Below are 12,292 nucleotides of genomic sequence, written 5' to 3' on the forward strand. Positions count from 1 at the left end.
ATGGTTTAGGACAGTTGGCGTGGGATTCCTTTGGTGAAGGACTGGTTCCTGCGGTGATGGTCTGGTTCCTGCGGTGATGGTGTGGTTCCTGTGGTGATGGTCTGGTTCCTGCGGTGATGGTCTGTTCCTGCAGTGATGGTGTGGTTCCCTGTGGTGATGGTGTGGTTCCTGTGGTGGAGCTTCTGTTTATGTGGTAGTTCTGCCATTGCTCCGGTGGATTATTCCTAGCTCTAATCCCTCCCCCATGGGTTGTGAACACCCTCAGGCCTGGGTACCCCAGGTGTCCAGACAGCAGAATTCCGAGGAGCCGAGTTCCCCTCCGTTGTCTCCAGGTTGGTGACGTGGCTCAGATGCTCTCACGTGTCCGTACTCTGAGGGTCATCCAGCATGCACGGCGCACGGAGATAGGAGGGACGGGGTCTGCGATCGGAGCGGATACCAACCAGGGCCTCCCATTGCCACGAGGTGAAGCCGGAGCATTTGCCATCTGCTGTGGGGTGTGACGAGGATCCGTGCCCTATGTTGAAATGTCCCGCTCCTCTTCCCAGACTGCAGGATGGTGTTGCTGTTTTCCCAGGATCCAGCGGGATTCAAAACACTCGCACGGTCATCTTGCCCCACCCTTGTGATTCTCTATCCCATTCCCTTGCTGACGTCCATCCACGATCTCATGCACTGTGCGATTGAGACCACCCGCACATCGGAGGTGCAACACCTCACCTTCCCTGTGGACACCCTCCATCCAGGTTTCATTAACATCAACCTTTGGCTTTCATTAAACCACTTCTTCCCCGTCGCCATCCCCCAACCATGTATAATCCCTGTCACCTTTCACACAGACCAAATCACTTCTCACCTCCCCCTTTCATATCCAATTAACACCTCCTCCCCTGGCCAGTTTTCAGTCTTTATTCAGACACCTTCCTGACTTTTGTTTGTACCTTGAGGAAGGCCTCAGGCCAGAAACATCGCTGATGTATCTAACCTCCTCTGGACACTGCGAGATCGGTCAAGTTCCACCAGCATTTACTGCAATCACAGTACCTACAGACTTTTGTTTCATCCCCCTCCCCGCCCGTCCCCAAGATTGGGGTGCTTGATGTTGCTTGCCACACCATCTGTCAACCAGGGTGTTGGGCCTGCGTTGGATGGCCGCTGGGGAAGTGGTCAACTGGAGAGGACCATCTGCAGGGCCCCTCCCTCCCCTGCCCCCGCACATCCACCCACCCCCTACCCATCTCTGGGGGAGGGGGGCGGTGGGCCACGGAGCCCGTGGCGGCACAATGGACACGCGACCTGCGGTGAAGATGGAGGGTGCCTCTCTCTGACTCCCCAGCTTGGCACCGAGATTCAACCCCCCCGTTTGCCTGTAGGAACCAGGCTCAGTGAGGCAGGGCCTGGTTGGCGTAGCGGTTAGCACAACGTTGTCAACGTGCCAGCGATCAGGACTGAGGTTCAAATCCATGTCTGCTTGGGATTTCTCCGGTTTCCTTCCGCAAAACTTTAGGAGTAATATAAGAGGAAACTTCTTCATTCAGGGAATGGTGGCTGAGTGGAATGACCTTCCGGAAGAGGTAGTTGCGGCAGGGTCAATTCTGTCATTTAAGAGGAGGTTGGATGAGTACATGGATGTGAGGGGGTTGGAGGGTTATGGACAGGGAGTGGGTAGGTGGAACCAGTGGAGTTTCATGTAAATCGGTGCGGACAAGAGGGGCTGATATGGCCTGTTTCCATACTGTAAATTGTTATATGGTTTAGGGCTGAACTGTTGGTAATACAGTTGAGTATCTGCATCCGAACTTCTGAAAACCTAAAAGATCCAAAATTCAAACTCTTTTTTAAGCGCCAACACGACATCATAAGTTGAAACCTGACTTGGTATGATACGCCAGAGCACCTTGGTACAAATCAAAAGCTTTGCTTCTGGCCAGGAAGATGCCAAACGAAGCTGGGTCCACATTTTCACCATTGGGCTGCGGCCGGATTCGACGACGGTGACTCCATTCTCAGCATTGGATGTGGTGGCGCCCGCATTGAAGATGTCGCCTGGGGCTCCCAGTCAGGAGCGGGGACCTCAGGCTCTGGGCAGGAGTGGGGTCCGTAGTCAGGGACCAGTGGTGGCAGTGGGGAGGGATCGGGGTCGGGGATGGGCAGTGGGGCGGAACCGGGGACGAGCAGTGAGGAGGGGTCGGGGACGGGCGGCGGGGAGGAACCGGGGACCAGCGATGGGGAGGAATCAGGGAAAGGCAGTGGCAAAAAACAAAACACATTGTTAATGAAGAAACATTTGAAATGCCCATTGAGGAGAATTCCAATTTTTGGTGCTTCATTTAACTTCTTTAGTAAGCAGGCATCAATTTTTTTTGGTAAGTACTAAACATTATTTCATGTGAATTTTCCTTTTGTGGCATCTTGTCGGCGCTGAAAACCCTGCCGGTTTGTTGTGTAACCGCTGATACAGGTTTTCTGCTGATGCTACTGACCTGCTCAGTTCCAAATCCTCAAAAGCATCTGGTCCCAAGTGTTTGGGATACGGGGTACTGTACTTGTAGACCGTTACCTCTCATGGACTTCGTCAGACCAGCTGAGTTCCTCCATTATCTCTGTTTTTAACTACAATCAGTGTCTGCAGACTTTCCTGTTTCTCTTCTGACGGTCGGCCAACTAACGTCAGCCACCAGACGAACCCCGTAGAATAAGATTCACCATCCAGCAAGGCGATGGTCCCGATGATGTCAACACGGTTGGAGTTGCCCAGGTGCCGGAGAAGGGTTGCAGAAATGGAAGGAGGAGGTGTTGCATTGGCGGGGGCTGGCACGTTTGCTGGGGCTGAGGGCACGCACGGAGGGAGGTGCTGGAATGGAAATGGTGTTGCAGTGCTCGCAAGCTGCACTGGTCGCTCCTGTAGCGATGAACAAGGTGCCCAGGCACCTGGGGGGGTGGGGGGGGGGGGTGAGGTGGGCATGAGAGAAGTTGCGGTGGTGCTGAGCTCAAAGACATGCATTGAAGTTCCAGCCATGCAGTGTTGGAGGGTGGGGTACAGCTGTCGATGGGCCCAACGCATAGAACATGGCAGCACAGTACAGGCCCTTTGGCCCTTGATGTTGTGCTGACCTAAATAAAACTAAACCCTCCCTACCTCCTAACCCGTTATTTTTCTTTCATCCATGTGCCTGTCTAAGAGTCTCCTGGAGGTAGAGGAGTGGACGTGAGTGGAACCTGGGACCTCATTAGTGTCCGGGTGAGGCAGGACTGCAACTCCAGTAAAGAAAATTCCTGGGACGCATCCCAACCCAAACCAAGGCCAAATATTCACAGATATATTGGCACGAAGGGGCAGAGGGATATAGATCAGGAGCAGATAGCAGAGTTTGAGTTGGAGATCAGTCACGTGGGCCGAATGGCCTGTTCCCTGCTGTTCCTACTATGGTCCAAAGCCTGGAGTTCTGATACAAGGTCTCAACTCCAACATCGGCATTTCATTTCCCCCACAGATGTTACTCGGACCACTGAGTACCTCCAGCTCTTTCCTTTTGCTCGAGATTAGTGTCTGCAGTCTCTTGTTCCTTTCTTCCTGAGGCAGAAGGAACTGTCCATATCCACCACAGCCAAGGCCCGGCTGTTGATTTGTAACACAAACTCTTTGGTTTTACATTCTATTTATCCAATGATTCCCCAGTCTCTTTATCCCCATCCTCCCACCAGTGTTACCTCCATATCTGCCCTTCCCTGCAATGTCCCACCGTCCGTAGTATAACCCAGGCTCTGTCCATCTCTCGTGGAAGATCCAATATGTCCAATGGAGATGCTCCCAGCCTCACTGAGACTTTGCAAACTCACCTCTGCATTAAGTGTTTTGGGGTCCTTGTAACCTTTGCTGGCTAATGTATTCTTGCAGGGTCCCTTTTTTTTGCTGTCAGTGGTTATCCACAAGATCTGGGATTTACTGATTTCTGTACCTGTCTCTTCCACAGACTGATCAAAGCAGCTGAAATTCAAACTTCCCCAATATTCAACGAACAGAGATTGATTGGATAGAACACAGGTCCAATGCTACAGTATTCCTCGTCCAACGCATGTGAATAACCAGCCAATTCCTCTGTTTAAGATGCATGCTGTTTGTAGATGATGTTTCATGCCATTTGGAGAACCATAGAACTTGCCCAATATAGACACACCCTGCCTCGTGGCACGGTTGGTGTAGTGCTTAGGCAACGCCTTTACAGCAGTAGCGATCAGGACCAGGGTTCAAATCCTGCGCTGTCTGTAAGGAGTTTGTAAGTTCTCCCTGTGTCTACGTGGGTTTACCTCGGGGCTCCGGTTTCCTCCCACTGTTCGAAACATACTGGGGGAGGTGTAATTAATTGGGTGTAAATTGGACGGCATGGAGTCGTGGGCCAAAATGGCCTGTTACCGCGCTGTATGCCTAAATTTAACTTTAATTTAAAATATTACAACACAGAAAACAGGCCAGTCCATAGTCCTCCATACCCCTCCCATCCATGCAGCTGTCCAAATTTTTCTTAAATATGAGAATTGAGCCCGTATTCGGCACCCTTCAGCTGGCAACTCGTTCCACACTCCCACCACTCTCTGAGTGAAGAATTTTAAATGTAGACGTACAGCACGGTAACAGGCCATTTCGCCCCACGAGTCCGTGCCCCCCATCTACAAACCCCAGTATATTTTGAATGGTGCAGAGCCCCCAGGGAAAACCCATGCAGACACGGGGAGAATTTCAGACAGCACGGGATTTGAACCCCGGTCTCGATTGCTGGCGCGGTAAAGGTGTTGTGCTGACCGCTGTGCCCACCGTGCCGCCCTAAGAAGTTCCCCCTAAACTTTTGCTGTTTCACTCTTAACCCATTCCCCATTGAGAACCATGTGATAACCTGGTTATCTTTTCAGACATGGTGTTACAGTTTATCATCCAATTGTTTTATTTTGTACAAAAGGACAGTGGTTAAAAGCATATCCCTGCTGTAAAGTGGGTGGATGTAGGAATTACTATGCACATCTACTATACCAGCCGTCAGCAAGTCCTGCAAGAATAGTTGATCAAATTGACCTCAGACACAAGTTATCCAGAGAAACACGAACTCCCACCCCAGCGTTCTGATCTCAGAGTTGAGTTGACAAGAGGTAGGGGAGCATTTTGAATATTTATTGATCTTTCCACAAGGAATTTTGCGTCACAATCTCATGGTCACATACAATCGGGCAGATTTCATTGATGCATGAAAGAATGGGTGGTTTGATCCAAACACCCACTGCCAGTGGACGAGGAGGTGGGAGGAGGCCGGCACGGAGGTGGGACCCTCCCCAAGTTTAGTCATTGCCTCCGCAGAGAGCCAGCAGAACCTGTTCGTAATCATCCTTAGTCGTGGCCTGAAGGAGACAGAGAAGCGATAGTTATCCACGGAGGCCATACAGTGCCCTCCCACTGCAACCTCACAGGGAAGAACTCTAACCAGAGGATTCACATCCTACAGGCAGTGCTTTCAAACTGCCTTGTAAAATGGGGTTAACCGGGCAACTTGCCCGGTTAGCGCCCCACTCACAAGGAAGCTTGAAAGGGTCTGACCCGGTCAGCATTGTCCAAAGTCAACGGTGTCCCTGCCCTACCTTGGGGAGCCAAGTTAAACTTACCCAGGACGCGTCAACCGGCAGCTTGAACAGCAAAATGGCCGACCTGGTTACTCCGTGAAACCCCGGCTGAAGTTTCTGTGGTGATCGGGGTGGGGAGAGGGGTCACTTTCAGGGCCCGGGGTGGAGAAGGGGAGGGGGTGAGACGGGGGCCACTCTCAGGGGGAGAGAGAGGTCGCTGCCAAGGGGGGGGAGAGGTCGGCTGCCGCAGGGGAGAGAGAGGAGAGGGGTCGGCTGCCGCGGGTTGGGGGAGCGCGATTGACGATGTGAGGGAGACAGACAACTGGAGGCACCTTTGCCCCCACTAATCACACCTGGGTCCCAGGAAGATTGCCTGGGGGGCTGCAATGCCTACCTAGTATTAGGAGCGAGTGCAGGTGAAGAATGGCCATCCCGCTGCCCTCCACCATCAGATTCCTGATTGATCAATGAACCAAAGATACTGCCTCACTTTGATCCTTTGTGCACTATTTATATTTATTGTTGGTGTTTTATAAGAATGTTTGCACTGAACAATGAATTTTGTGACGTTCACGATGATAAATTCTCCTTCTGAACAGGCTTCATCAACAAGAACAACTTGAACACTGGCCTCCTCCTAAACACACGGACAATCCCTGGCTGTTGATGGTAGGAGGGTTTAGGCCTTGCACGGGAGTTTAAGGAGAACTTCAGAACCAGGACTGAAAATTGACTATTCTCCAAAAATCACCTGGGCGTTTGCTTATTTCCCATGAAGTTGTGAGAGGTAAAAACTCATGAAAGGGGAAATTTTTTAAGGGAGCACTGGGGGGAAATGACTTCAGCCAGAGAGTGGGGAATGAGCTGTCAGCTGATGTGGTGAATGCAAGGTCAATTTTGATATTTGAGAAAAATCTGGACAGGTACATGAACGGGAGGGGGATGGAGGAATGCAGGTCAGATGAGAAGGGCTGTTTCTGTGCTCTGGCGTTCCATGGGTCTATGGTTCTAATTACCTCCCGTAACACTTCACCTCCTGCCTTTTCCCTCCTCCCACCTTCTCTGCGTCACCAGCATACAAGGTCCACGGAGGAAGGGAATGACACAGACTTTTTTTTCCACAAGGAGTCGAGGGCATCAGCAGGAGAGGGTACAGGTTTAAGGATGGGCGAGGGATTTAAGAGAGGGTGAGAGGCAACATTCCACTCAGAGGGTGCTCCGTATCTGGAATGAGCTTCCAGAAGAATCTGGAACATTCAGACAGGTTTATGGACAGGAAGAGATTCCAACGGACGGCACGGTTGGCGGAGCGGTTAGCACAACTCTCTTACGGTGCCAACGACCTGGGTTCAAATCCCACGCTGCTTTTAAGGAGTATGTCCGTCCTCCCCGAGTCTGCGTGGGTTTCCTCCAGAGGCTCCGGTTTCCTCCCACCCGTCAAAATGTACTGAGGGGTGTGGGTCATTTGGGTGCAATTGGGCGGCACGGGCTCGTGAGCCAGAAGGGCCTGTTACTGAGCTGCATGTCGGAATTTAAAAGTTTAAAAAGGATCTGGATGAATGTGGGCAAATTAGGCTAACCCAGAATGCCAACTTGGTCAGCAGGGCTGAATGACCTGTTCGAGGCTACATGGCTGTGACTCAATTTCATATGTTTCCTGGTTCTGATGAAGGATTGGCATCTCTCTTTTTCATTTTTATTCTCTCACTTTTTCTCTCTTTCCCTCTGTATCTCTCTCCCCTTCTCTGTCTCTTTTTCTCTCTATGACCTTCTCTATTTCCCTCTGCATCTCTCTGCCTTCTCTCTCCTCTCTCTCTTTTCCCTCTGCATCTCTCTCCCCCTTTCTCTCTTTCTCCATGGATACGGACGGACTCACTGAGAATTTCCAGCTTCTACCTTGGTTACTGGCGAGGTAGAGGAGACAGACGCTGAGGTGGTGATCCAGGGCGCCATACAGGCCTCCACCCTTCTCCGGGCATGGTGAATGGCTGCAGGATGTGAGGGCCCGTTCCCGAGCTGCCGAGGATAGACCCCAAACAACCTCAGTTTCCCCTAGATGGGCAGACACTCACCTTTATAGATTGGTAGAGAGATCTGCCAGTTTTCTTCTTGAATTCCCTCCTGATAGTGAGCAGGTCGATCTCAGAGCGGGACACCATGATCCTGGTCAGCACATCGCGCCCCAGATCACCCTGTGGATTGCACATCTTAGCTTAGCTGGCAGAACACTAGCAGCTACCCAGCCGCTGAGTGGCTCTGAAAGTATTTGTGCTCTGGTGTTCACCCAAGTATAAGTAACGTTCAGATTGTTACTGTACCTGTATCATCTGGGACAGCTTGTTGGCAAAAAACATGGGGGTGCTCTGGATGCATTGAACTGTGGGGAGATACAGAACGGAGCCGTTATCAGTGTGTGGTCTAAGCACATTACATGAGGAAACGGGGGGGGGGGGGGGGGGGGTGGTGGGGTGATGGTGGTGTGTGTGTGTGATGGTGCTGGGTATGCCCACAGTGGAAGGATAGAGCGCTCAGCACTGACAGTGGACCAGGAATTGTAAATAGCTCTGAATTCCTGTCCTGTCAGCACTCTTCTCCCCAAAATCAACCAGTGGGCGACTTGCGGTCAAAGTTCCCGCATACAGGCTGCGGGACACTGGTTAATGGCAACCGTGCATTGACGCTGGGATTCAAGAGGGTGCTGAGGGCAAGAAGGGCTCCTGACCGTGTCAGAGGTTTGGATCTGGAGCTCGGGTGGCCGATGAATTGAACAGGAGGCTGCAGAGAACGCGGGGGTGGTGGGGGAAAATCCACGTACACTCGGTGACTCTTGAAGATAGGGTAAAGAACCTCAAATTCCTGGGTGTCAACACCTCCGAGGATCTGTCCTGGAGCCTCCATGTTGATGCAATCGCAAAGAAGGCTCGCCAGCGGCTATACTTTGTGAGGTGTCTGAGGAGATTTGGTGGAATGTGGAGAGCATTCTGGCTGGTTTCATCACTGCCTGGTATGGAGGCGTAAACTCTCAGGGCAAGAATAAACTCCAGAGGGTTGTGAACTCGGCCTGCGACATACAGGCACCAGACTTCACTCCAGCGAGACAGTGTCTTAAAAAAGCAGCCTCTGTCCTCAAAGACCCCCACCACCCAAGCCATGCCCTCGTCACCCTGCTACCATCAGGAAGGAGGAAAGATGAGCACTCAGTGGCACAAGGGCGGCTTCTTCCCCTCCCTCATCGGATTCTGGAATGATCAATGAACCAAAGGCCTGGCCTCACTTTGTCTTTTTCTTGCACTATTTTTGCTTATTGTTACCATCCTCTTGGAACCAACCAACTGGGCATCTGGCCGTGGGCTCGCCCAGATTGAGATCCTTGCCCCCCCATTTGAGGGAGCCGTGCTACCCACCCCACAGCAGGTGCAGTGATCACCCCACCCCCCCCCCACCCCGGCCCCAGCGGGAGAGGAAGCTGGAGTGTCAGAAAATGAGGGGAGGTCTGACAGAGGTCTCTGAAATGGCTAGAGGGGGGGGAAGAGTGAGAGAGAGAGAGAGAGAGAGAGAGAGAGAGAGAGAGAGAGAGAGAGAGAGAGAGGGGGGGAATGTAAGCTGAGGCTGGGGTGAGACGAGACCTAGAGGAGAAGGGCTAAGGGGAACATTTGGGGGAACGTCTTCACTCAGAGGGTGATCAGAGTGTGGAATGAGGTGGTGGATATGAGTTTGATTTAAGAGCAAATGAAATGGGCAACCCAATTGGTGTAGCGGTCAGCGCAATGACTTTACGGCTCCAATGATCGTGACCGGGGTTCGAATCCCGTGCTGTCTGTAAGGAATTTGTACGTTCTCCCCGTGTCTGCGTGGGTTTTCTCTGAGGGCTCCGGTTTCCTCTCACCCTTCAGAAATGTACCGGGTGGTGGGGGGGTGGAGGTCGATGGGCGGTTCGGGCTCGTGGGCCAGAAGGGGCTGTTACCGTGCTGTATGGCTTAATTTAAATTTCAGGAGGAGGCCATCCAGCCCACTCCGCCATTCAATGGCTGATCTGATGATCGGCTCATCTCCACCATATCCCATATCCCTCCCTAATTCCCCGACTATGTAAATTCCATCCAACCTTGTCTTAAATATATTTACTGAGGTGACATTTTGACATTAAAGAGAAATTTACAGATTTAGTGCAGAGAAGATTTGCTAGTATGTGGCTGGGTCTTCAGGGGTTGAGTTACAGGAAAGATTGGACAGGTTAGGACTTTATTTCTTGGAATGTAGAAGAATGAAGGGAGATTTGATCGAGGTTTATGAGAGGTATCGACAGAGTAAATGCAAATAAGCTTTTTCCACTTAGATTGGGGGAAAATAAATATGAGAGGTTGTAGTTTTAAGCTGAAAGGGGAAAGGTTTAGGGGAAACAATTAGGGGGAACTTCTTCCCTCAGAGAGTGGTGGGAGTGTGGAACGAGCTGCCCTCTGACGTGAATGTGGGTTCGATCGTGTGTTTTAAGAATAAATTGGATAGGTACATGGATGGGAGAGGCCTGGAGGGTTATGGAATGGGAGCAGGTCAGTGGAACTAGGGAGATGAGGGTTGGCAAAAACTAGAGAGGCCGAATGCCCTGTTTTCTGTGCTGTAGCGTTCTATGGTTGTATCACACAACATTCAGGACAGAGACGGTGAAAGATGAGACACCACTCTTACCCAGGGCCAAAAGGTTATTTTTCAGATCTTTCGACAAGCCCTCTTTGATGCTTTCACTAACGCTGCTGGGGCTGTATGTGTTGTAGCGCTGGAAAACTAACCAAAGAAAATTTCGGGTAAGAACATTGTTCGCAATGTTGGTTACCATTGCCATGGTTGGTCACCATTGCCAAAAAACCAAGCCATTACCAGCGACAGGTAATAACTCTGGATGGAGGTTACATCACTGGGGTTATGGTGAAGAACACAAAAATGATTTAAGCCTGTTTCTTCAGTGTCTTTCTGTATAATTCTACAGTATCTGACTGCCTGCTTCTACCGTGTCTGACCGCCTGTTATTAGTGTCTGTCTGCCTGTTTCTACAGTGTCAGTTATTATAGCATCTGACCGCCTGTTATTACAGTATCCAACCATCTGTTTCTACAGCGTCTGTCTGTCTGTTTCTACAGTATCTGACTGCCTGCTTTTACAGTGTCTGACCATCTGTTTCTAGTGTCTGGCTGTTTCCACAATATCTGTCTGTCTGTTTCTTCAGTGCCTGACCGCCTGTTTCTACAACAACTGTCTGCCTCTTTCTAGTGTCTGACTGCCTGTTTCTACGGTGTCTGACCGCCTGTTTCTATGGTGTCTGACCTCCTGTTTCTACAACAACTGTCTGCCTCTTTCTAGTGTCTGATCGCCTGTTTCTACGGTATCTGTCTGTCTATTCTACACTGTTTCTTCAGTGTTTGGCCACCTGTTTCTCCATTGACTGTTTGCCTGTTTCTACATTATCTGACTGCCTATTATACAGTGTCTGACTGCATGTTTCTGCAGTGTCTATCTGCCGGTTTCTACAGTGCCCATCTGCCTGTTTGTACAGTGTGAGACTGCCTGTTTCTGCAGTGTCTGTCTGCCTGTTTCTACGGTGTCTACCTGTCTGTTTGTACAATGTGTGACGGCCTGTATCCACGTGTCCCTCCCTATGTTGCCACCACATCTGTGCCACCTCTTGCCTGTGCCTGTGTTTCTACCCTGCTGCCGGAACATTCCCTGTCCCTCTTCCCACAGATGGTCCCAGACATGCGGGCTGTTCCCAGCGCGCCATCACCTCTGCTCCTGTACCCTGACCAAAATGGCGGTCATTACCTCTTACTAGGTGAGGAGCGCTCCTCTCCGTCAGGATGGTGATCCATTTGGCAGTATCGATCCCTTTTTTTTGCTTAACAGCTTCGTAGAGAGCCTGCAGGATCAAACACAAGGGCAGTCAGTGAGTGAATCCCATGGCACCTGCAGCCTGTCGCATTGGACTCGACCTTTGGGGTAGTGAGTGACGACCAAGTTGGAGGATATTCGCCCTTCATCCATGAAACACCCAGTGCTGAGCACTAGACCTAAACGGTCCTGAGGCTAGTGATAAAACCTCCTGTGACAGGGCCCCAGACCAAAACGTCATAACACCATGCATTTCCATCTTGCACGTCCCACACATGGGGCAGTGTTAATGATCAGGGCCAATGTATTGTACACACACCACTGTAATGTGAATGATCAGGATACACATGTACTGTACACACACTGCCGTAGTGTCAGTCTGAGTGAGATGCTTACCTTGGCATCAGAGTCGATCTGGTTATAATCCTCCACGTTGGACGGTTCTGGACGTTTCCCCTGCACATGGAGAAAATGGCAATAGCGTCAATGAATCCAACGTCAACCGAAGGTGGGCTATGGGCACCCCTTCCTCAGGCTCAGGCCCGTGATGCCTGTGCTCAATGATTGAACCACTTAAACTCTCTTGGGGGGGCGTTTCGGTGAGCACGTGTCTCTGACAGAGTCAGTGACCCGGGTTCAAATCCGGTGCTGTCTGTACATTCTCCCTGTGTCTGGATGCATTTCCTCTGGTTACTCTGGTTCCCTCCAACCGTTCAAAAACGTACGGGGTTTATTGGTGAATTGGTCACATAGGAGTATTTAGGCCATGCCAGCTCATGGACCGGAAGGATCTGTTACCACGCTA

At 51.0% G+C, this 12,292-nt stretch overlaps 1 protein-coding gene across 4 annotated transcripts in view; it reads right to left on the reverse strand.

The window, feature by feature from the left end:
* Positions 1 to 5,143: 5,143 nt before the first annotated feature.
* LOC138745665 (annexin A2-like) overlaps positions 5,144 to 12,292 on the reverse strand; it is a 135,174-nt gene continuing 128,025 nt past the window's right edge. For all 4 annotated transcript variants that reach the window (XM_069902918.1, XM_069902917.1, XM_069902920.1 and 1 more), the window contains 6 exons: positions 11,884 to 11,943; positions 11,422 to 11,515; positions 10,294 to 10,389; positions 7,926 to 7,984; positions 7,680 to 7,799; positions 5,144 to 5,388 (listed from right to left, as the gene is read on the reverse strand). In XM_069902918.1, the coding sequence (XP_069759019.1) occupies positions 5,329 to 5,388; positions 7,680 to 7,799; positions 7,926 to 7,984; positions 10,294 to 10,389; positions 11,422 to 11,515; positions 11,884 to 11,943 (489 nt within the window). In that variant the 3' untranslated portion in view covers positions 5,144 to 5,328. The remainder of the gene's footprint in view (positions 5,389 to 7,679; positions 7,800 to 7,925; positions 7,985 to 10,293; positions 10,390 to 11,421; positions 11,516 to 11,883; positions 11,944 to 12,292) is intronic.

Source organism: Narcine bancroftii, chromosome 11 (genome assembly GCF_036971445.1).
Source record: "Narcine bancroftii isolate sNarBan1 chromosome 11, sNarBan1.hap1, whole genome shotgun sequence".
In the NCBI taxonomy this organism is placed as follows: Eukaryota; Metazoa; Chordata; class Chondrichthyes; order Torpediniformes; family Narcinidae; genus Narcine; species Narcine bancroftii.